Source organism: Ailuropoda melanoleuca, chromosome 1, assembly GCF_002007445.2.
Source record: "Ailuropoda melanoleuca isolate Jingjing chromosome 1, ASM200744v2, whole genome shotgun sequence".
In the NCBI taxonomy this organism is placed as follows: domain Eukaryota; kingdom Metazoa; phylum Chordata; class Mammalia; order Carnivora; family Ursidae; genus Ailuropoda; species Ailuropoda melanoleuca.
Window position 1 is genome coordinate 145,062,616 of NC_048218.1, and position 24,139 is coordinate 145,086,754.

At 42.3% G+C, this 24,139-nt stretch overlaps 1 protein-coding gene across 3 annotated transcripts in view; it reads right to left on the reverse strand.

Moving 5' to 3' along the window:
* Positions 1-491: 491 nt before the first annotated feature.
* Positions 492-24,139, reverse strand: part of LOC100467660 (serum paraoxonase/lactonase 3) — a 28,745-nt gene continuing 5,097 nt past the window's right edge. Inside the window, exons 3-9 of one of the 3 annotated variants that reach the window (XM_002918939.4) lie at positions 20,386-20,441; positions 15,147-15,312; positions 10,215-10,341; positions 6,595-6,795; positions 5,276-5,357; positions 4,892-5,020; positions 492-2,485 (exon numbers count right to left, since the gene is read on the reverse strand). In XM_002918939.4, the coding sequence (XP_002918985.1) occupies positions 2,327-2,485; positions 4,892-5,020; positions 5,276-5,357; positions 6,595-6,795; positions 10,215-10,341; positions 15,147-15,312; positions 20,386-20,441 (920 nt within the window). In that variant the 3' untranslated portion in view covers positions 492-2,326. Of the gene's footprint in view, positions 2,486-4,891; positions 5,021-5,275; positions 5,358-6,594; positions 6,796-10,214; positions 10,342-15,146; positions 15,313-18,338; positions 18,605-20,385; positions 20,442-24,139 lie in introns of those variants that run through there. The other 2 variants (XM_019799374.2, XM_011224590.3) reach the window with 2 other exon arrangements.

Genomic DNA, 24,139 nt, shown 5'->3' on the forward strand with positions numbered 1-24,139 from the left:
CGTATGCCCCAGGTACATCTCTGACAATTTAAACAGAGAGACCGGGGAAGGGATTACAATGAGTCACCAAAATACAACATTTATTAGGAGGGGGAATCCCTCTCCTTCCCATACCAAGTGACTGAAGAGGCTCAAGATAATCACATAAAGATTGGGAACACCTACATGAAGGAAAACCCCAGAGCCCTGTGACTTTCCTCAGCCCTCTCTGTGAAAGGACACATTGGTCTTTCAACAATCAGATACCCCAAATGTCTGTGGGGGTTCTATCCTCCAACCTTTCCTAAATTGGCCTGGGGAGATGCCAGGGCAGTGCCAATCCTCAGGAACCCACCAGCATCAAAATGCCCTTAGTCATGCCATCTCTAGCTTTCCATGTTCCCTCTAGTCTGACAAACTTTATATAATCTATTGGGTGTAAGGGTTAGGGACAGAGAATAAGACATTTTTTTTTTAATTGACTGTGTCTTAGTTATTGCTCATAGTTATTCTTTTTTTTTTTTCCTGTATCTCTCTGATGATTAGTCTTTTGAAACTTAAAATCTAAGAACTGACTAGAACATTCTGCTGGGTCATTCCTCCCCTGTGTCAATGGAAACTATAGTCTTATTGTCTAAATCAGAAAGGGTTGCATGGGCTACATAGTAGAATTTTACCCTGATACAAAACTTTTCAGCAAAACTTAGATCTAATTGAGCAAAGATCTTTAGGAAATAAAGAAGCTTCCTCAATTCCCCATCCCCAGAGGAAAGGGGAAAAAAATCAACTAACTTCTCCCCAGCAGAAGTCATGAGAGGAGAAGAGGGTGAGGTGCTTGGGCAGACTGACTCCCATTAGTGACTTGCTAAAGGTTGTCCTGGTTTTTGACCGGAAAAGGGACATTTCTATTCATTCTCATCAAACTAAGGTTGAGTTGGTCCTTAAGACAGGACTTGAAACCAGAACCATATTATTTATTTCTGATTCCTTGGTTTGAAGTCTGTGGGATGTTAATTAATAGGGTGTGTATTGAATTAATCACAGGGAAAGTTGGAAGTAGTTGGTCACAGCCCTACGGCTGCATCCTGTAGTTCAGAGGTAAGTTGATTAGAGTACTCCAGACACAGATCGCACTACACAGAAACACCTGTTACAAGGGAACAGATCAGCCCAGTGAGGCCTGTCTCCTCATATTTTCCAGAGCCTATTTCCTGTGTGTACTGGAGAGACTGCAAGTTTAAGGAGGCTTTGGGCAGTTTCATGGTGCCGGCTCTTGCTTTTTTCCATGGCCTAGGCACTTGACTGGCAGTTTGGGGCCTAGCACAACCACAGGAAGAGAAGGGGAACTGTCAGTATTTGAGCTTTGCTCCTGATCGGGACTGCAGTAGGCTCAGGTCATCCGTTGTAGGAAGTAGTTTTGCTTCACGGTTGGCGAGGAGCCCTGGGTGAGCTGGATACCACAGCTTACACATCTTACTGGAGAAAGAATATTGCGGATACTGGACAAAAAGCATTGAGAAGTATGGCTTCTTACTGGACTGTCACTAACTTGACTTACGACTTGGTGGATATTACTTAATTGCTAGGCTTCTTCACCAAGAAAAGCCGGGCATACTATTATTGGTGTTTGTCACTTATGTACGATTCCACTTATCATATAATTACGGGTAATTTTTTAAAAGATTTTATTTTTTTATTTGTGAGAGAGAGTGTGAGAGAGAGATGGACGGAGAGAGAGCACAAGCTGGGGAAGAGGCAGAAAGAGAGAGAAACAGACTCCCCACTGAGTAGGGAGCCCGATGTGGGGTTCGATCCCAGGACCCTGGGAAGGCAGATGCTTCACCGACTAAGCCACCCAGGTTCCCCTAATTACAGGTTTATTTTTACCAGACATGTAGATTTACAACAGAGACAATAAAATTGAGTGACCATTACTACGAGAGTTATTTAAAATGGAGCCAGGAGGACATCGAGGTGGGGCTTATGCACATGTTCTCTATCAAATTCTCAGAATTTTTGCTGAACTCAGCTAAAAGCCGAGCCATCTGCCAGGTGTTAAAACGGACATAAACGGACTTTCTGCCTCACCCTAACACAATCACACAGAGACCAGTGTAACTGTAGCTACACCAACACCAAGCACCTTTTCTTCAAACAACTTACGTAAATCCCCTCTTTCCACTTTAAAAACTCTAACCTCCTTTGTCTCTCTGGAGCACACTTTGAATTCTGGTCAAATCTGTGTCTCCCACGTTGCAATCCCTAAGACCCCAAATAAACACATTTATTTTGCTGCTTGCAATTATGTCTTTCATTGATTGACAAGACTTTCTGGAATGTCTGGAGTCTAGAGCAAACAGTACAGAGCTTTGTGAAATACTGTGCCTATGAGAAGTTTCCCGTGGTACGCAGAAGCCACGGAGCTTCCCTGAAGCACAGAGCCATTATTGGCATACTCGGTGCTTATTTTAGGCTTCTCAGACAAAACATTCCGGATGCGAAGCACCTGTCAAGAAAAGATTATTCGTCAGTATACTATATGAGCAAAAGGCTGCCAGTGACATGTTCCTTCTCAAATACTCCAGGACTAATATATTTCCCATAAATCAATACACTGAAATTTGTGTACAATTATTTTTTTTCTTATTCTGATGACAGTATTAATGATCTAATTATATCTAAGCAATCAAGTGGACTGGTTATCTGACATTCGCCAAGTCCCCCAACAAGATTGTTTACACAATTTTGATAGTTCAAGCATCTCCCATAGAAGAAGGATGTGAGAACCAGTGGGTGCTTTTATCTAAATCTTGAGTGAATAGCATTCCTCTGTGGGGAAGGGTCTTGCCTTTGACCAGGCCTACTGTGTGGGGAGAGAAACACAAGAGAGAAAGGATGAAGGGACACTCAGTTAGCAAGCCAACCTAACCTCGTAACCAGTGCGATGGTAGTTTCCCAGCTAGAGCCCCCCTCGAATCCATAACGTGGCTAGGAAGCAGAAAGAATGCATACTTTGGAATTCAATCTGACATATCCCGCCTACTACCGTTACTGACCCTCAAGATTAACACATTTTAGTGTGCTCGTTAGTAAACATATAAGCGCTCAGTTTTCTAAATAGCCTGGATGAAGTCCACTCAAATAGAGCATGATAGGAATTAAAGGAAACCAGTTAGAAATTCATGAGTCATGAATATGTATCAACACTTAGTAGAATAGAGTTGAGTTTTGTTTCTTCATCTTAAGGAAGATCCTGTAACTTCATCTCAGGTTTGTTACATGAAAATTCTCAACCTTGGAATTTGTGTAGAGAAGTTTAGCCTCAACCACAAGTGAAGGGTGTCTTTGAGAAGGAGGAAGTCTTATCTAAAATAAACATACAATGAACTTGAAAATAGAGACATGAGAAAAATCCTAACCTACTTTTCAAAGATGCTATGGATCATAATTTCGTTCTCTTCCAGCAGACATTGTTGGGTGCTTATAAAAGAGTAATATGTACCCTTTGGGGGGCATGTATGCCGAGCCAAGGTAGATTGCTAGCTTAGGCTCTAGGCTCAGATTTTTGTTTCTCTTTATATTTTTTGGTGTTTTTGCTTGTTTGTTTGTTTTTAAGAAGCTGTGACTAATGTGTTAATAAATTAGAGAAAAATTTTTTTTCTTTTTTACTGAGGAAGAGCAATATTGGAAACAGAAATAAGTGTATGTTACCAGGACCAATTAATTACCAGGCTAGGGTTTGAATCAGAATTTCCCAACTCCCCAAACCTAGATTCAAACATTGTATCTTTCTCCAAACCTTACCTTCTCAATGAGGACTACCCCGATTTCTGTATTTAGTACTAGGACTGCCCATCCCCCTGTTCACACTAATCCTGATCCCCTCTACCCTGTTATACTTTTTTCCCCATAGAACTTAACCACCTTTAAGCTTACTACATGATTAATTTATTTCTTATGCTTATTGTTTAATGTCTATCCCCCAAATCCAGAAGAGCAGAGATCTTTGTATGTTTTGTTTTTTGATACATTCCAGGCATTAGAACAAAGTCTGGCCCATATAAGCACTCAATAAATTTTTGTGAATTAATCTCTCAGAGTATATGTGCCAAGAATTTCTATCTATACTGAACTTACTAGAGATTTGTTATTCTTAAACTCAATGCTATAGAAAATGCTGCTCTTGTTTTTAATGTCATATAAAATTCAATGGTGTATGCTATTGTTTTAGAAGATATTTTTTCTTTTTCTTTTCTACATAGGTTCCATGCCCATCGTGGAGCCCAACATGGGGTTTGAACTCATGACCCTGAGGTCGAGACCTGAGCTGAGATCAAGAGTCAGGTGCTTAACCAACTGAGACACCTAGACACCCCTGTTTTAGAAGAGATTTTAAATAACACAAATAACATCTTTAAAATGAGACATTCTTCAACACTATCATATATATTAGACCCTGGTGGCAAAAACTAATTTTTTTTGAGACTACAGTCATTTAAATCCTTTCTTTTGAGCTTCGTGGTAGGTAGTGGGAAAGACGATGGTCCTACATAGGACTCCCTTTGCCTAACTTCAGGCCCTTCTCAGAGCCTATATCCTGATTGGAAATATGACATAGCAATCTAGGTCAACGTGAATCATCAAGCTCCTACTTACCTATTCCTCCCAATAGCAAGTACGACCCTTGCAAGGATGGGACATGTTGTCTAGCACTGATGTTAAATTGGCACCAGGAGACCTGAAAAGGTTAATGGGCTGTATCTCCCCATCCTGCCAAAATCTCTGCTTTTTCCATATGCAGAACTCGTTCAGTTCTGGAATGCCGCATGTAACCCACTAAATTCTCCCAAGTCACCTCAACAAATTGTTCTTGCAGCTTTGCCTGTGAGCTCAGAGAAATATAGGAACTTACTTCGGACCCTGGAGGATCCTCAGGGTTATAGATCAGCAGCTTCATGCCATTAGGGTGGCATCCTGCCCAAATATCTCCCGTGTCCGGATCCTCAGTTAAGTTATCCACTAAGGTGCCCAGATGGATTACCTTCCAACAAAGAGGAAATATAAAGACATTGTTTCAACTTTCTCCTCTACCCCTCCTCCCTCCCACCAGCTCCTTCTGACTCCTGAAATGGGTCTTTTTAAGGCCCTTACTACTGAATTTTAGAAGTGCAAGGACAATCTCATTGATACTCTTCTAAAATAGTCATGGTTCCTGCATTCAAGGAGCACATTTCAAGGTCAGGCATGGGAGCCGATCTTAAGGCCATGCTGGGTGGGCAAGCCAGGGGACTTTTACCTTCACTTGAGTTAAATCCCAGTTCTCGTGTTTTTTCAGTACATGAATGTTCTGAGCAGTTACATCAGCTGCATAGATATACCTTTGAAGTAAATAGAATTTATGTGTAAGCAAGTCATATTGAGAGATGACAATAACTTTTACTTTGGAGGAGAGGTCTAACAATTCACAAGAGGGCCACATGCCACTGCAATGTCTTTCTAAACCATAGTACAAGAAGATAAGAGCGTCTTATTTTTGTATTCTTCAAGAGCTTTAAGTAAGCTTTAAATATGAGCTGTGACTATAAAGTAATGAACTTGGTGTTTCTAGGTGACATATAAGCTCAGTCTCGTTACTTAGGAGTCACAATTTATTCCTTACATTGGGTGGAGGTAAGCAGACCTCTTTATTATAAGATCAAAAGAGTCAATACTTCCACAAAAAACTAGTGCTTACAAAGAAGTATCAGAGGGGGGCACCTGGGTGGCACAGCTGTTAAGCGTCTGCCTTCGTCTCAGGGCGTGATCCCGGCGTTATGGGATCGAGCCCCACATCAGGCTCCTCCGCTATGAGCCTGCTTCTTCCTCTCCCACTCCCCCTGCTTGTGTTCCCTCTCTCGCTGGCTGTCTCTATCTCTGTCGAATAAATAAATAAAATCTTAAAAAAAAAAAAAAGAAGTATCAGAGGACCATGAGGCTCAATCACAATCATTGTTAAAAAGAGGAAGAACACTTAGAGTTGTTTTCTACATGGATCGTCTCAAATATCTAAAATGCACATATTAATATTCATGGGTACTTCTCTTTTTTAAAAAACCTTCCATTTCAAAACACTTTAAAAGAGTTTCTCATAGAATTTCATGTTGCATAAAATTGTATTTTCTTATAGAAAATTCTCCTGCAGTATATCAGGAGATATACTGATTATACAATCACAATGCCCAATCTAAGTCAGGTCTCCTTCTCTAAAAAGAACTTTTGGGTAACTCAACTTAGTGTAAGTGGTTAAATAGCTTTCAGCCTCATAAAGGGCAGAGATATTGTGCATTTATTCTCCTTTTCAGTGTGTTGGGTAACTGTGTTTCTAGAGTCTCACAATAAATTGGAACAAGGGCCTCACCTCGTTGAGTCCACAGCCTTCACTTCACTGGGGGGAGCCTGACATGCAAGAGGACAAACGGTGTGCTTGCGATCACACATAGTGTGAACGAACCCTGGCCACACCTGATCTTTCCACTGATATAGTGGCTACTTAAGCCTAAGGAAGCAATCACCCCTTAAAGGAAGGAATCCGCTAAAATGTCAAGAGCAAAGTATTGGAAAATTATAAAAGCTTACTTTTTGTCCAGTGAGACTGTGATCCCATTGGCAGAACTAAATCCTTTGGCTACCACTTTGACCTCTGTTGGACTGTAGAAAACAACATAAGTCCAACGAAGATCCATGATAATCTCTAATAGTACCAAGAAGAAGTTGGTAAAGTAGTGGTCTCTCGTGGCATAAAACTGCTCTGGTCCAAGAACCACAATGTCATTCAGGCTAAAGTGAAAAAAAGAAAGAGAGAGAGAGCAAAACCCACGGAGTATTTAAATATCTAGATTGTTGTCAAAAACCCCGAATCTCAAAGACTGTTATGTTCATCAGTTTGAAAAAGTATATGTGAAGCAGTATGAATTAAGAAATTCCAAACAAAGTACATGATGTTTCATTGCACCTGATGGGTTTTCTTTTAGCCGTTTATTTTCTCAATCTTCCCTTCCACAGAAGTCAGCAAAAACACATAGATATACAAACAAACCTCAACTCCAAATTGCACGATTGACTTGTCAATGTTAATAGTGGTTATCTGTGGTGGTGGCAGTGCAGTTATGGTTATTATTGGTGGTCACCAATGCTCTGGTTCTCTTTCTTCTAGAATTCGGCTTCTCCATGCCCTGCATCTTTGTCCCAGCCATGTGACTTGCTTTTGGCCAGGGAAATGAAGTGATACTCGTGGCTTCCAGAAGGAAGACGAGCCAGTTTGTGATCCGCCATGCTTCCCTTACCCTTCAACAGTAACCAGCACTTTTTTTTTTTTTAAGATTTTATTTATTTGACACAGAGAGAGAGACAGCCAGCGAGAGAGGGAACACAGGCAGGGGGAGTGGGAGAGGAAGAAGCAGTCTCCCAGCAGAGGAGCCTGATGCGGGGCTGGATCCCAGGACCCTGGGATCACGCCCTGAACCAAAGGCAGACGCTTAACGACTGAGCCACCCAGGCGCCCCACCAGCAACTTTCTGACGACTAAAAGTGTGGCCTCTTAAGGCCCTACGTGAGGACAATATAAAATTGAGTCCTTGAATCACTTACACTGGGCATACAGCATGAGTAAGAAAAAAAAATTGTGGTTTTGAGCCACTAAAAATGTTACAGTTTTTCTTTTCTGTTATTGTAACATAACCCAGTCCATTCTGATCTTTATATTGGGATTGTGAGTGCTATTCTTTCTTGCTTATGTTCTTCGGTATTATTGAAATTTTTAAAAGAAACAAGTCAGACTCTTATAAGAGTAAAGAGCAATACAGTCATTTACATTTTGGAAAAGAAAAAAGAGATGGTGACTTAAAAAATGTAAAAAAAGATTAAATACTTTTAGATTAAATTTAGAAATAAATTTGGATGAAACAGGAAATACTTTGAGGTTTTGATTTACAATGACTTTCCCAAGGTCATTAGGCCACTCATCTTTTGGGTCTCCGCTTAAGCATTCCTTCTTCCAAAAAGTATTGGCAGACACCATAGGTTAAGTTCCTATAGCACCTTGTTCTACCCCTTGAAAAGCTCGGTTAAGGTTGTATATCAGGGCGCCTCTCAAAATCCTCTTTAGGTCCCCAGGGCGTCACCTGCCCTGTTCCAGACGGCACTTCTTCAGCCAGTTCTGCCTGGTTCTGACAGCCTTCCCCAGCGCAGCCTTGCAGTGCCTTACCTCACTTCTGTGGCGGGCCTCAGGCTCCCTACTTCCAGCCTTCTGTGTGGGTGCCAAAGCACAGGAGATCACCAGACTTGACGTGCACATGCACAACCAGGAACGTGCAGGAGTTAACACCCCTTTGGGGCAAACCTTTGACTCATAGGAGATGGCACTGGTGAATAAACTCTTCTCCTTTCTTACTGTGGCCAGATTGTCCTAAAATGAGGCTCATGCTGCTGACAGGAGGACAATCCCATGATTTCAGGCAGTTGCACTCAGCAGGAGCTGGCTTAATAACACACTCGATAGAGCCTCCCCCCGCGTGAGTTTCCTCGTGCTGCCGTCACAGAGTGCCACAAACTGGGGGGTGTGAGACAATAGAAATCTGCTGTCTCCCAGGAGGCGAGACGTCTGAAATCAAGGTGCTGACAGAGCCATGCTGCTTCTGAGGCTTCTGTGGGAGGCTCTGTCCTTACCTCTTCCAGCTGCTAGTCGCTCTAGACAGTCCTCGGCTGGTAGATGCTTCACTCCAATCTCACTCTCCATCCCCACATGCATTCTCCCTGTCTGTCTGTCTTCTGATTAGGACACAAGTCATATTGGTTTAAGGATCCACCCCCACTTTCAGTATAACTTCATCTTTACTAAGTATATCTGGAGTAATCCAATTTCTAAATAAGGTTATGTTCTGAGATGTTGCAGGGAGGGGGTGGCTGGTTAAAATTTCAACATATCTTTTTGAGAGGACCTAATTCAACCCATGACACCCCCCTCAGGCTGATCCCTCACTTCCATTTCCTGGGATGGTAGTTCTCCAGTACAGTAGCTGCCTGTTGAGTTTTCCCTCATGCTGTGCTTTCACCGAAAGGAACTCATTCAGTGAGGTCATGTGTCACAATCTCCAGTTAGGTAAGTCAGGCCAGTGAGAGAACCCCCATTCACTGAGGACACTGAAACATAGGTTGAGAGATTTGTTCACAGTTTCTCAGTCAGCCCATGGCAGTCCTGGTCCCTGCGGTGCCTCAGAACCCGGTGCAATGCGTCATGGGAAGAGCTCAGTCACCCCAACTTCTTTCTGCCCTCTGCTTTTGTCACCCCCAAATTCTACAGGGAGAAATTCATACACGATTTTGAGAAAGAGAGCAAAGGAGAGAAGGTGACCTTGCATTTCTTTTCCTATTCTTCTAACACAGAAAAGATTAAATTCTACTGTCTTTCAGCGATGAGTCCATTTTATAAAAGACAAATTCTTCCTCGTTTGTTACAGCCTTGGAAGAGGCAAGCTATCCACTAAAAAACGAAGGTATTTTTCTCAACACGGTATGAAGGGTGTTCATCACTGTGACTGAGAGTCTGGCTTTGAATTCAGCCCGATCTAGGCTTACACCCTGGTTCTGCCACTTACTAATTATGTAATTTGAGCAAGTTACTTAACCCAAAACCTCTGAGGTCCCAGTTTCCTCATGCCTATTACTAAAGGCTGTTGGGAGAATTAAATGAAGTATTTTGACACAGGGCCTGGCACGTAGTCAATGCTTAGTAAATGTGAATTTTCATATGTGCCTACAGCCTTTTTTTCAAATCCTGCTCTGAAGCTTTCATCAAACAAAGGAGTGGCCCATCTGGAGGCTGGTTATAACACCCAGTCGGTAAGCCTCTCAGAACACAACCTACTGGGACAACTAGAAAAAGGTGTAGGTGTTTGAAGAGAGCCCAATAGTGGGTATTGCATTGCTGTGGTATGGAGGATGGAATTAGAGCTGGGAATCTAACTGAGCACCTTCACAGGATTAAAATGCTTTCAGAAAGTTGGAGAATATAAAGGTATTCAATACTGAATACAGCAATTTCTAGTGAGGTGCTCGGCAGTGTCACCATGGGAACCTCTTGAAAGCTTTAGGGAAAAAAATGCCACAAAACAAAAGTTTAAGCCTGCTGAACCAAAGAAAACAAAGCACACAGCAGAGGTGCAAAATAAATAGAAGTGCAAAATACTTTAATTCCATACCTTTTAAGAAGTTCATGTTTTATAGTTTTCAGGTGTACAAGAGAACGTTGTTGTTCCTCAAATTTAAATTTCTCTACCGTGGACTTCATGTGGGGATGATTCACGACGTAAAGATACACAGTATGGTCTAAGGTGGAAAAAAGGCATAATTTCCACGAAGTTTACTTCTATTGCAACTATTATTACATTACTAGACTTGGCGTACAACTTGGTCATGTTCAAGCACTTTTCTTATACACCTTGCCTTTGATTCCCACAGTACACCTGCTAGGTCAAATGCTGGAACCCCCATTTTACTGAGAAAATTGAGGCTCAGGAGGTGAAAAACTCATCAGCAATTTCACCACCACCAAGTGGGAGAGCCAAGCCCAGGCGTTTCTCAATGGTCTCCTCAGCTCACCTACATACCCTCTCCAACAGGAAGATACAGAACTACAATGCTGCACAGACGGATGTGGTTTCCCAAGGTGGCCCTTCAACAAAAGAAGGGGGTGCAAGTGAGCAAAAGTATGCTGAGAATTCCTTTCTGTGAGAAATGCCTACATTGCAACACACATTCAAGAAATGTCAGGGCTAGGTAAACATCTTTTTTTTTTTTTTTTTTAAGATTTTATTTGACAGAGATAGAGACAGCCAGCGAGAGAGGGAACACAAGCAGGCGGAGTGGGAGAGGAAGAAGCAGGCTCATTGCGGAGGAGCCTGATGTGGGGCTCGATCCCACAATGTCGGGATCATGCCCTGAGCCGAAGGCAGACGCTCAACGGCTGTGCCACCCAGGCGCCCCAGGGCTAGGTAAACATCTTAAAATAAGAAACGTGTCCCAGTTAGAGAATAAAGTTCTGACACAAGTCAACTACCTAGGGTTGCAACAACAATGTTTGATGAGCCCGATGGACACAGAAGTGAATATGAATGCAAGAGAAAGAAGACTAGTCAGTTCTAGGTACTGCCAACCTTGAGAATGTTCACCTACCGTTTTCATTTTGAAATGTCAATTGCTGGGGAAAGGATGAAGGGTAGTAGCCTGTTTTCTCAAAATACTGTTTTCTGACTTGACAGAAGCTCTCGGTCAGACGAGCCCTGAAAAAAGCCTGGCCCCATCCTCCATTTGCAGGGCCTGATCTCTATTCATGTCCCCTATGCCTTTCTTGATGGCTTCCCAATCATGCAATAGAGCAAGCGCCAGCCCTGAGATGCAGGGGTTGTACTCAGGGCCCCTGAACCACACACGTACCTTCACCCTCATTAAGGAAAGGCGCTCCCTCACAGTGAATCTTTCTTTTAGGCCCACCCAGCTCTGTTCCAGGGCCTGAGGTTTGGCAAGCAAAGCCCGAGCTGGATTTCAGCCCCCACGTGGCAGCGTGAACATCACACGTGCTGCCTTGGTTCTACCCCTTCTTTAGGCTTCTACCGGACCCCTCCTTCCATATAAGAGATGCTCGGTAAGAATATTTTTGGTTTTGGGACACCTGGGTGGCTCAGCTGTTAAGCGTCTGCCTTCAGCTCAGGTCATGATCCCAGGGTCCTGGGATTGACCCCCGCATTGGGCTCCCTGCTCAGCGGGAAGCCTGCTTCTCCCTCTCCCACTCCCCTTGCTTGTGTTCCCTCTCTCACTGTCCCTCTCTGTCAAATAAATAAATAAAATCTTAAAAAAAAAGAATATTTTTGGTTTTTGTCTTCTCATTCCATTCCAATTTATATGTAATATTTTGCCCTTGTTAAATGCACAAAGGAAGTAACTAACAAGTATAAGATTGCAATCATAATATATTCAGCTTCTAAAAGTCTGATTAAACGCTTGAAGGTTAATCTGTAAACTGGTTCCATCCCAAAAAACAAAAACAGAACAAAATCAAAACATGAACCCCTACTTCCCATGCCTCAAAAAAAAAAAAAAAAAATCCACCTCTAACACTATCCCATGCAATAAAATAGCTCCAGGTTAATCTGGTCACTCATTATACTTTTTCCAATGAAGGTGTCCAGCGGTCAGACAAAAAAATGGTGACTCAAATAATTTAAACAGAGCTTGGAGCCCTAATTTCACCCAAGTAAAGGACATAGGATTAAAAGAAGACCACCTGGGTTCTACTTCTGGAACTGCCATTCAATGACAGATGTGGAGTCACATGTCGCTGCCTCTCTTTAACCTCCATTTTTCCATCTGTAAAACTGAGTATTAATATCTGCCCCATCTCACGGGACTCACTCTTTTATTCATTTAACACATGTTCATAGAGCACCTACTACGCAACAGACATTGTTCTAGACGATGGGAATTCAGCAATAAACAAGTCACACATCATTTTATGGTGATTTATTCTAGAGAAGAAAACAGGGAAGAAATACCTAGTAAATACAAGAATACTGGAGAGGGGAGATGCTTTCTTCGTAGAGTGGCACCCACTTAAAGAGTGACAAGCTTGGATCTAAAGATGCAAAGGAGCTCACTATAGGGCAATAGTGGGAGAGGGAAAGAAGGTTGGTATCATTTAACATTAATAAGAAACTTTAATTGCCATTTTGATGAGTGCCAAAAGAAGGAATATACTGAGAAGAAATATAATAAGGTTCACAGCCAGAAACAAGATGGTAGAAAGGCTTCCCTGAGAAGGTGACATTTAAGCTGAGGCCTGAATGATGAGGAATTGTAAGTCAGGAATGGTGGCAAGACATTCCACTCAGAGGGAATTGCAAATGCAAAGACCCTGAGCCATGGAGCATTTTATAGGTCTAAAGGAAATCCAGTGTGGCCGGTCCAGGGAGTCAAGGGGAAGGTGGTACCTGGTGAGGCTGGAGAAAACAGCCACATGCCAGAATACTCATGGGTAACGCCTAGGAACCCAGGTCACTCTGGTGAATTGAGATTTTTCTCCAGAGTAATGGGAACAATATGGAGAATTTTAAGAAGGGAGGGACATGATCAGATTTGCGTAAAAAATAACTCTTGCTTATGAAAATGGATGGAGGTGGTATCAGAGGGAAGGTATAGTCAGGGGGCCAATATAGAATCCAGGGAGGACATGTTGGAGCCTTGGGATGAGATGGTGGCCGCGAGGATGGGGAGAGGTTGACAGCTTGAAGAGATATTTGGAGGGTAAATTGGACAGAATGTTGAAACTAGGTGACTGAATGGGGCAGGAAGAGGAGATGTAGCAAGGTTGGGCCCAGTGTTTTATTTTGAGGAATAAATAAATTATATATGAATATTTTAAAAGAAACCCACTTATTTAAAAATGAACAAGTCTATTCGTGCTGACCAAAGGAATTAAACAAAGATCTGTTGGATGAGTGGATTAATAATTATTAATCACTTTTTTTATTCAATAAAACCACTCCAACAAATGTATTCTTAACAATACATTTTAACTCCAGTATGTAAAGAATTATAATGAAAGAATTAACACACAATTTCTTTAAAAATTCCGAATTGCAACACTTCCATTTGGCTTTTCCTTCACGTAGTTACTATTAGTGAGGTCTCACTGTTTTTATTTTCCACATGCCCTATGGACCCACAAATATCTAAAAATTATATTAGTCAGGAATTATGAACTATGAACAAGTAGCAAATAACATCAGAAATGGTGGTTTTAAAGTATATACAACGTACTAGTAACTTAGATATTTTGCAACACTTTTTGGGTGATATAATCCATGGTTGTTAAACTCAAGCTTTTAAAATGTACAATTTAGTGGTTTTTAGTATATTCAGAGTTGTGCAACCATAGCCACTCTCTAGCTCCAGACGGTTTTTATCACCCCAGAAAGAGAGCCCAAACCCATTAGCTGTCATACCCCTTTCTCCCCAGCCCCTGCCAACCACTAAGCCACATTCTTGTCTCTGTGAATTTGCCAGTTTTGCACCCTTGATACAAATGCAATCATACACTATGTGGCCTTTGGTGATTGCATTCTTTCACTTAGGATAGTGTTTGCGAAGTGTACCCGTGTTGTAGCATGCATCAGAGCTTTACTCCTTTTTATACATTCAATACTTGGTGAGAATTTGGGTTATTTTCACCTTTTGGGTGTTAGAAATAATGCTGCCATGAACATTTGTGTATAAGTTTTCGTGTGGACCTATGTTTCCAATCCTCTTGGGGACATACTAAGGGGTGGAGTTTGGGGATCATATGGTAACTCTGTGTTTGTTTTGAAGAATCGCCAACCTGCTTTAAAAAATGGCCGCACCAACAAAATGGGAGGATTCCAATTTCTCCACATTCTTGCCAGCATTTGTCATTGTCTGCTTTCTTTATTATTATTATTATTATTATTATTATGACCACCCTAGTGGGAATGGCGTGCCATCTCATTATGGTTTTTATTTGCATTTCCCTAATGACTAAGGATATTAAATATTTTTTCATGTGTTTATTGGCCATTTGCATATCTGTTTGGAGATGTCTACTAAGATCCTTTGTCCATTTTTTAATTGAGTTGTCTTTTTGTTGTTGAGTTTTAAGAATGATTTGTATATTCTGGATACAAGCCTCTTATCAGATATATGATTTGCAAATATTTTCTTTTATTCTTTGGGCTATTTCTTCACTTTCTTCATGGTGTCTTTTGAAGCAGAAAGTTTTTAATTTTGATGAAGTCTAGTTTATCTCATTTTCTTTCATGTTATGTTTTCTAATATGACACACAATTATTTTCAAAGGGCTTTGAGTTTATACATTAGATTTCTGAGAACAATCTCCAAACTGGTTTTGAAGGTCAAATGGAAAGAGAAGAAGGTGAGGAAGAAGGAATGACCATCTTCTAGCCTCCTGTTTTTAATGTGGTGTCTACAAATGTTTGGTACACATTTATTATTTTTCTGATAAAATAGAATTTTCCCTCCTTTCACATACACACTGAGTCGTGGAGGTTGAGTGGCTTATATTTCCCTCATTTACCCCTTATTTTTAAGCATTCGGGCTTTACCTTCATCGATGAAAGTACTGATTCCGTGTGGATTAAATGATGCTTTGTCGAAACCATCACTGATGTTTAGTGCCTGTGCCCTTGGGTTTTGCTCATTCAGATCCATCAAGAAGATTTGTCCTGGCTCGTCTGGTGCAAAGCTTGGCATACCTGGATATTTTAATCCCTGTACAAAATAAAAATAAGTAAGTGCATATATATGCCTCACAATATTTTCATATGGAAGCTAGAATCTCAAAGCCTACCAAAAATATTCAAAGCTCTGCATTTCTTTTAGATTTCTGGGATTTTTTGCTCTGTCAGCTGATGCCATTATCTGATCTGAGGGATTACCAATGACCCCTAGGCCATTGGGAATGGGAATGGGAATGTGGGAAGAACCCATATTCAATTACTAATATAGAGAGAAGGGGGGAAGCCAAAAAGTGTAATGCAAGACACTAGGCTGGGTTAGCTTGTGTGAGTCGCTTGGCCTGCCTATGCCTCTGGTTCCTCATTTATAAAATGAGAAAGTTAAAGTGTTGGATTGCTAAATCCTGACAGTCTGTGTTTTCCAGTCCTGACAGTCAGCAACTAACCTTCCTTAAAGCAGAGAGAAGGGGTATATGCTCTCATTATATTGCTCCCATCCCTACATCTGTTATATTAGGTAGTGACAAATAGTAGAGGCAGCCAAGAATCCACATAGGGAACCAGTCACATAAAATTGACTATTTCTGACCTATTTTTTTTTAAGATTTTATTTATTTATTCGACAGAGATAGAGACAGCCAGCGAGAGAGGGAACACAAGGGGGGAGTGGGAGAGGAAGAAAGCAGGCTCATAGCAGAGGAGCCTGATGTGGGGCTCGATCTCATAACGCTGGGATCACGCCCTGAGCCGAAGGCAGACGCTTAACCACTGTGCCACCCAGGCGCCCCATTTCTGACCTATTTTGTTCCTATAGTTATGTCCGAAAACTTAGAAATGAATCCTTTTCTTCAAGTATTGCAAAAAGTTTATGTCGGTAACTTGGATAGTGGCTCTTTTCTCCTGGAAGGACCAGTTGGGCCTTTGCTGCATCCCAGGTCATTGTGTCAAACTTGGAGCTGGCTCGTGCTACACCAATGACAAAACTCAGCCCACTTTGTCCCTGGCACCCTCCCCCATCATTCTGATATATATCAACATCAACAATGTCATATCTTTTCTTACACCATCGTTTCCATTTACAGTCGATTTAAATGATCTTCTTACTCTGTCTTCTGTCTTCCTGTCCCCTCCCTTTCTTATAAATACGCATACACACCTACATAAGCTTACTTACAATAATACTACTCTTGGCCCTTCCACCGCCCTTCACCCCACCCCTGGGGGAGTCAATCTTCGGTTGCAAACAACCTCACATACATCTTCAAGCTTTTTTAAGAACAGTTCTTCTATGCCTAAGTCTTACCGGAAACCTGGCTTTCCCCCAGACAACAATGACATTGCCAAAGCCCATCCAAAGAGGTACCATTCTGACTTCAGTTTTCTTAGGTCACCTCACCTGTTGGAGAGAACCACATGCCCCTAGCCACAAACTTCTCCTTCCAGACCTTGAAGCTGTCGTTGTCAACCAACAGTCAGTCTCCTAAGGAAGTCACACCCTTTGCTTACTGCTTCTTTATCAAATTCCTACCAACTTGCCTTGCCCTGGTCCAGCTTTTACATGGGGCCAGTTGAAATCAGGTGGAAAACTTCTGCTGCAAAGTTATCATCCCAACTTCAAACAGACACTCAATACTGTTTGTCAGTCTTTTTGTTCATTCTAATGGGTAATCTCTTGCATTTCCCTAAGTATCCATCTCAATTAATTTTATTATCTTCCAGAGCACCCACCTTCTTCCTCTTTATTCTCAATGGATGACTTTACTTCCTATTTCTCTGAAAACAAAAAAACAAGCAAACAAAAAAACTCAAGCAGCTCAACATGAATTTCTTCTGGCTCCCTCCTTTCTGTCTGGTAAATTTTGTCAATTTTCTTCCTCTCTCCCTCTTCTCTTTAGGAAAGAGTTTCCCTCTTCTGTTCTCAAGTTAATTACTTCTCCCACCTGTTTCTTTGGTTGTCTGTTCTTGGGGACTTGTCTTTAGAACTTACAGTCTCTCTCTTGCTTTACCCCTCATTTCTCACCAGTGCCCCCTTCGGTTGCCTGAAAAATTGCTCATTTCTCCTTCCTTGAGACAAATCTTCTCCTAATTTTACTACTCCTTCAAGCACACATTTATCTTGCCTTCCCCCCACTGTCAGCTCTCTTAGAAACATCACTTGTTCTTGTCGCCTGCCTTGAATGGCTCCAACTCTCACTGATTTGTAGAAGCGCCTCTATCAAGGTCATCTCAGTGCTCTCCGAAATATCTCATTTGAAAACCCCTCCCCCTTTCCTTATCTGTATCTCTATGGCATCTGACACTCAGATGTACCCCTTTACTCCTTGTCAAAAAGTAAAAAGTAGACTTTCCAGATAGGAGTCCTGCTTCTCTTTCCGCCCCTTCCTCCTTCTATCCTCGTCCATCCCTCTTTTCTTCTTGCTCTATACTCTTTCCTTGCAGATCTCATTCATAAGATTTCAGGTATTTCTTCTATACCTGTTACTGTCAGGTCTGCCCATTTACCTGGAACCTCTCTCTGGAGCTCTAGCTTGCATTCCCAACTTCTTCCTAACAGCAGTTCGAAATCAAATTGTCAGAAACAAAATCAACATCCTCTCCCCAAATCCTTCCTCTCATTTGTATCTATTACTCTCAGTTAAAGCCAGCACTGTTCTCCCCAATATCAGGCCATGAAATCATGAAATTCAGTCTTCAAGTCTACCCTTTCTGCAGTTAGGCTGTCACCAAGCCCAGCAGCTTAGGTCATGGTAATAATGGACAAATAATGTCAGAGACATCTAATTCTTCCCTTTCACCTGAGGAAAATTAAGCCCAGAGAAGTGAATCGCCTAAGTCACTCACATCGTTAATTGTACACTCTTTCTGCCACACCATAAAGACGGTTTGACGGTGGAAAAGCTACTGAGGAAGAAAGCTCAAGGAAGACCACTGTAGCAAGTACCTTGGTAGCCCGGGTGCACACAAAGGCACTGCCAGCTAGTTCAAAGACTGAACGTTCTCAAAATTGAAATGATTTAATACGTAAATAAAGGTAGGACATTACAAACAAACTTGACCTACGTTAAGTGTCGTGTTGAATGAAACACTTCTAATAAGTGGCTTCACGTGCAACTGGTTTTCTGCTAAAGGCAGTAGGGTACGAATTTGTAGCAAGTGAGCGCAAGCAATTCTTTGGATGTCATTCGCCCCTGAAAATGGCACAGATGCCCGGGAGGGGCAGCATCTTATTTCCCCCAACAGGCTACATGTGCGTGTGAGTAGGCGTTGAACTTCTCTGCTACCCTCACTGCCCATCGCACGCATTCAGTAACGTTCAAGCTCCCCGCGCATGTCAGGTAGCGCGTTAGGTGCCGAGCGTGGGAACAGACACTCCACCAGGCTCCGGCCGCGAGGAGCTTGAAACCTGGTGCAGCACCAAGCCAGCGCGTCTGATATGATGCGGCAGGGGAGAGCCTCGGCCCAGAGAACGTGAGGGGCCGTCGAGGAGGCACGTTGCCCAGAAAGGCCGTTGGGGAAGACTTAACTGTGGAATTAAAGTGTGGCCACAGAAAGGCCTGACGGGGAACGAGGAGCTGGCTCCACAAGGTGTGAAGGCAGGCGTAGCGCAGCCTGCCAAGTCCCAAGGTAAGGAAGCAAATAACCCGCGTGGCCGCTTTCTCTAGACTGACTACAAATATCGCGCAGAATCTCTCTCTCATTAAGCCGCTTCCAAACGTGCTCTGTGACAGCGAGAAAGGGAGATGGGAAAAACCAAGAACAGGGACGTGAATTTACTGCAGTGCAAAGAGATTGAAAAGAAGCAAACAACATCATCCTCAGCCTAGGAGCTGTTTGTTCGTTTGCAAGGAAGAGCTCTATTACTTAAAGCCCCTTGTTAACGTTTCTCTGCTGAAAGTCTCTAGTTTCTATACAGCAATAGTTCAGTACTTTTAGTTCCGGTGAAAATAGAAAAGAAGCATACAGCTGGAACTACAACTATTATCTCCTAAAAGCAGAGAAATCTCCCAGTTACAGAATAATCATTTTTAAAAGTCTATTTGGCATAACATTGAACATCTAAATTGACAATAGAAGATCTAAGACAACAAAGGAAAAACGTTTCTAGACGGCATTGTTTGAGTTTTTATTTTGGAGGAAAACTAAGGAAATAAAATCCCTCCCACCCCCCTACCCCAACACATATCGCCAGCAACAGCAATTTAAAATCCAAATGAAACCCCACTATACTGTGCATACTTAAGAATTTAGATATTCAGGCCTTTAAGAATTATTATACGTGTCCCCTTTTAGCCAAAAAGATATAGATTTTAAAATTCATTTTATTTGGTTGTATTCTATTGGTCCAAATGGAATATTTAGGACATACAATTCCAGCAGTCAGAATTCACATTGAAAATGGAGTCAATTTGCTTGTTCAGAATCTTAGGTCACATTCCAAATTGCAACTGTTCAATAAACACATGGCAATTTTCAATATCTTCACACCATATATATTTCAATTTATTGTACTTAATTTATTTTTATTTATTTGTCAGTCCTTGACATAGCTTTCTGATCGTCCCAAACCTGTGAAGGTGGTATTGGAAATAAAATGCAGGCCCTTCTCTACTTGTCTTTGAAAGAGCTGGAAGGAATGGCAGGGAACCCAAGACGGAAAATGCTCAGGCTTTTGAATCGAGTAACATGGTCAACAGATGATTCACAAACATTTCCCGAGCCCCAGACACAGGCAGGCGTAGAGGGAAGAACACCAGTTAGGGCAGACATGACGACCAGAAACTGAGGTCCAGCAAAATAGAGCAATGATGGGGACGGACAAATCTGGAGACTCTTCTAGAAATCAAGTGGAAATCAATATACATTTACTGAGACCCTACTGAATTTGTGACTGCCCATAGGGAGCTGCCCACACAGGGGGCGAGCACACCTGGGCATTCCTGGGGCCCGATGAGCCCTCTGGAATCCTGTTTTGGCTTTTCAGTTGACTGCTTTAACCACAGTCGGGATGAGTGTGTAGGGGTCCACCTGGCAGCTCTAGTCGGCAACACTAATGTACTATCTATTCAGCTGTTGACATGAGCGTCTGAGGGGCATGGAAAATACTCACGCTGGAGATAAAAGCCAGCCCACTAGGAAGTATATCAATATCTTCAGAGCCATTTTCTGCAAAAGAAGTGGAGGATCAGGAAGACGCATGAACGAAGGCTTAAAAAGTAAATCTCACAGACAAAACTTTAGACTTCTTTTGGAAACTACATGAACTTTTTCAGCTATTTACTTGGGAAACTACATTAACTTCCAGGAATCCCATAGGCATGCTACTCTTCATTCAGTAAAAGCTGAGTCAGATTCCCTAAACACTAAACTCTTTCTCTAGAACTCAAATTTCAGAAGAAAAAAAGCAAATAACTATAAAATAAAGTCATAGCCTAAATTTATTCTTTAAATAACAACTTCTAGGGTACCCTGAGAGAGTCAGCTTTATCCCCCACAGAAGACTGATGTGCAGATGGGTGGATAACATTTGGAAAGTCATCATTGTGAGGGTGTCTTAAAGGCTTCTCGGCCAAACATTTCTCTCTTCCAACTTGTTGAGGTCTCAAAATATATCATTATCCAATCGTATTGGGAAATTTTGGATAATTGTTATCCATTATTAAAGCAATAGGTCTTAGGAAAGACTACCAAATATAGATAAATTTGAACAATTTAGTCAGTTCTCTTTCTCATTAAGAGTTGGTCCTGTGCATTTTTCTATGGAAAGAGGCATATAAGAAGTAAGTTATGACCACAAACAGGTTGAAAAGGGAGCTCACATAGCTCCTAATAGAGAGACAGACCCACAGAGGATGTGGTCTCAAACAGGCAGGACTGAGGGTAAAGGCAGTGGTTATCTAGTTTGGCAAACTGTATTCTGCAAATATGGGAGAACCAACATGGACCATAGCCACATGCCCTTCTTAAAAGATGATGTTCATATTCTTCCAACAGGAGGTAAGTTCTCTCCCCTTGAGTCTGGATTAATGGTAACTGCTTTGACAAATTAAATGAGGTGCGCAATGCCACATGGTTACGACAAGGTAAAGTCACAACCATGGCTGCTGCTGGTTCACTCCCAATCTCTTTCTCTCTCTCTCTCTCTCTCTCTCCTCTCTGTTCCCTTCCCTTCCCTTCCCTTCCCTTCCCTTCCCTTCCCTTCCCTTCCCCCTTCTCTCTGTCTCTCTCTGTCAGCACGGGCCTTGGGGACCCTAAACTTAAAAGCAGGAAGTCTGGGTACTTTGAAGCTACAGAGGAGAGACTATACGGAGACCACAGAAGCTAGAGAAGACACTGGAGGAGTCACAGGTCACTTCACTTCTCAATATGAGTCACTCTAGCTGATGCAAATGGAACAGCGATGAGCTGCGTCCACTGAACCCTGTTAAAATTGCAAATTCATGAGCAAAATAATGGACATTTAAGTCAGTCCCTTGGTTTTAAGGTGGTCTGTTACACAGCTATGGTGACTGGCACATGTGGGGAAAAGGTTGTGTGAGGTAATGTGTGGCTAGTCAAAAGGCAACTGAGCAAAGATGGGGAGGGGGAAAAAGAAAAGTGGGACAAAGCCAAATAAACTGCAAATTTGAATCAACAGAATAATGGGCAATGGGTACTGAAAATGAGAGAACAGAGGAAGATTTAATTATATATTCACTTACTGAAACTAATCCCCAACTTGTAACCTGAAAATTAAATTAATTAGAGCGTTCCATTTTCTAAACATTCCAGTTAATCAAGATTTATCTATCTATGGTATCTTAATGGCTTGAAAGGCTTAGTGCTATTTCCACCTGGAGTAAAACAGACATGGGGACAACCCGGCAAATTGAATAAAGCAATTAAAAAAAATGACATTGAATTCAAGTTAATTTTTGAACCAACTTTTTTTTTTCCTCTCTTACTTTTTCTCTCTCAAACACCACTTTTCAGTTTCCTTTTGCCCTGTTTTCCTGCAGTTCTGGACATGGTTGTTTTCCAGGCCCTAACTGCCTTTGCCTGTTTCTCATGGCAGGGCAACCCTTCTACCTGTGTGACCTACTCCAGTCCCCTGGCTTCGGCTTCCACCCATGTGCCATTGACTCTCTAATCTCTGAATCAAGACCAAATCGTTCTGCCAACTTCCAGACCTTTGTATTCACCTGTACATTGGGCAGTCCTCCCTGGCTGTTTCATTTCTCATATTTAACATGTCCCAAACTCATTTGGACATTTCCCCCTTGAATCTGCTCCATTTCTTATATTTTGATTTCAGTGGATGGCACTTCCATCCCCCAAGTACCCATCGCCTGAAGTACCTGGAGTGATCTTTGATGCTTTCTTTTTCCTTACTCCCCGAATCCAATGGATCGCTATCATTGGAGCTCTAGAACTCCCCCCTGGATCTGCACGGTAGCCTCCTAACAGGTCAGTTCTGCTGTCCTGCTACCATTGTCTGCACCTGCTGACGGTCATCATCGCAAATTGCAGAGTCCATCTTGCCACTCCCCTGCTTAAAACCCTGCAGAGGTGTTCCAGAGCTGGCAACAGAAATCTTACGCTTCTTGGTCTAAATTCCAAATTCTCCACATGTTGGCTCCAGCCTCGGTTTGTTGGCCCCCACTCTCCACTCTCCAGACCAGCTGTGCTGTAGTTCTTCCCTTGGTAGTTGCTGAAATGTGTCAGCCTTGCTCACCTGCCTGCCTCAGCCCATGCTGCTCCCTCTTCTTGGCAACCCACATCTCTCCCACACCACCTTCACCTCCCCTTGCCTGAGTATCATGGGCTCTAGAGAAGAGCTTGGAGACCACCTCCTCAGCCTTGGCAACCTCTCCCAGTTCCCTTAGTTCTAGCACCCGTGTTATGTACTAATATGGTCACCTGTGACTACCTCCACCATGGTATTTCATTCACACTTGGGCTGCAACCTTCTGTTGACTTGTTGATTTCCTACCAGACAGTAAGCCTCCTGGGAAAAAGGACCAGTTTTCATTCAGTACTCCAGGTTTGCACCCAACATAATACCTACATTTTCACTATAAAAACTCTCAATAAAAGCTGTTTGACTGACTAAATAAGATAAACCACGTTAGTTTCTTGAACTCTGTCTTGTCTTTCAGTTAAACTATTGACAAAATGAATGTTACTTTCTGCGCATGAGGTGTCCTGAGTTGTGTGCTCTTTAGTTTGGTCCTTTCATCTTCCAAACACCATTTAACACCTCCTCTGCCAGCATTCACCTACCTCAGTAATGCAGCCACAACAGGAGTGGGCGTGTTCTGAGTGTGTGTTTGTCTCTATTGACTGACTTAATCCAGAGCACAGGGATGCTGGTACTTTCCGTTCAGATGTGAAAAAGTGTCACTGGCTGACTGCAGAGTATTCCCGCCCCTCTCTCCCCACTTCCCCTACCTACACTGCACCTGCGTGACAACACAGTGCATCTTGGCAACGGTGACACCTGTGGGTGTAAGGTCCCCCAGGACACCCTCCCCTGAGTGCTCCCCACATACTTATTAGCCTGTGCACAACCATCATTAAAACCCTGCCGATAAGTCTAAAACCGGTCTCCGAAGTAAGTGTCTGCTGTTTTCTAACCTGCCAGCCCTCTATGTGGCATGACTTTGTTTCCTTGGCCTTTGATCATTGTCTACGGATACCCTGAGAAAGTGTCACGCTGAAACATTACGATCAATTAATAGTATCACGATTTCACATCTTGGAAAGAAGATTCTGATAGGCAACTAAGAAAACAAATGGGACCTACCATGGAGTAGAAACAGATCTTGGAGATAGGGGAAGCTGCTGGAGAGGAAAAGGGCTGGAGAGGAAGATAGGTAGACACC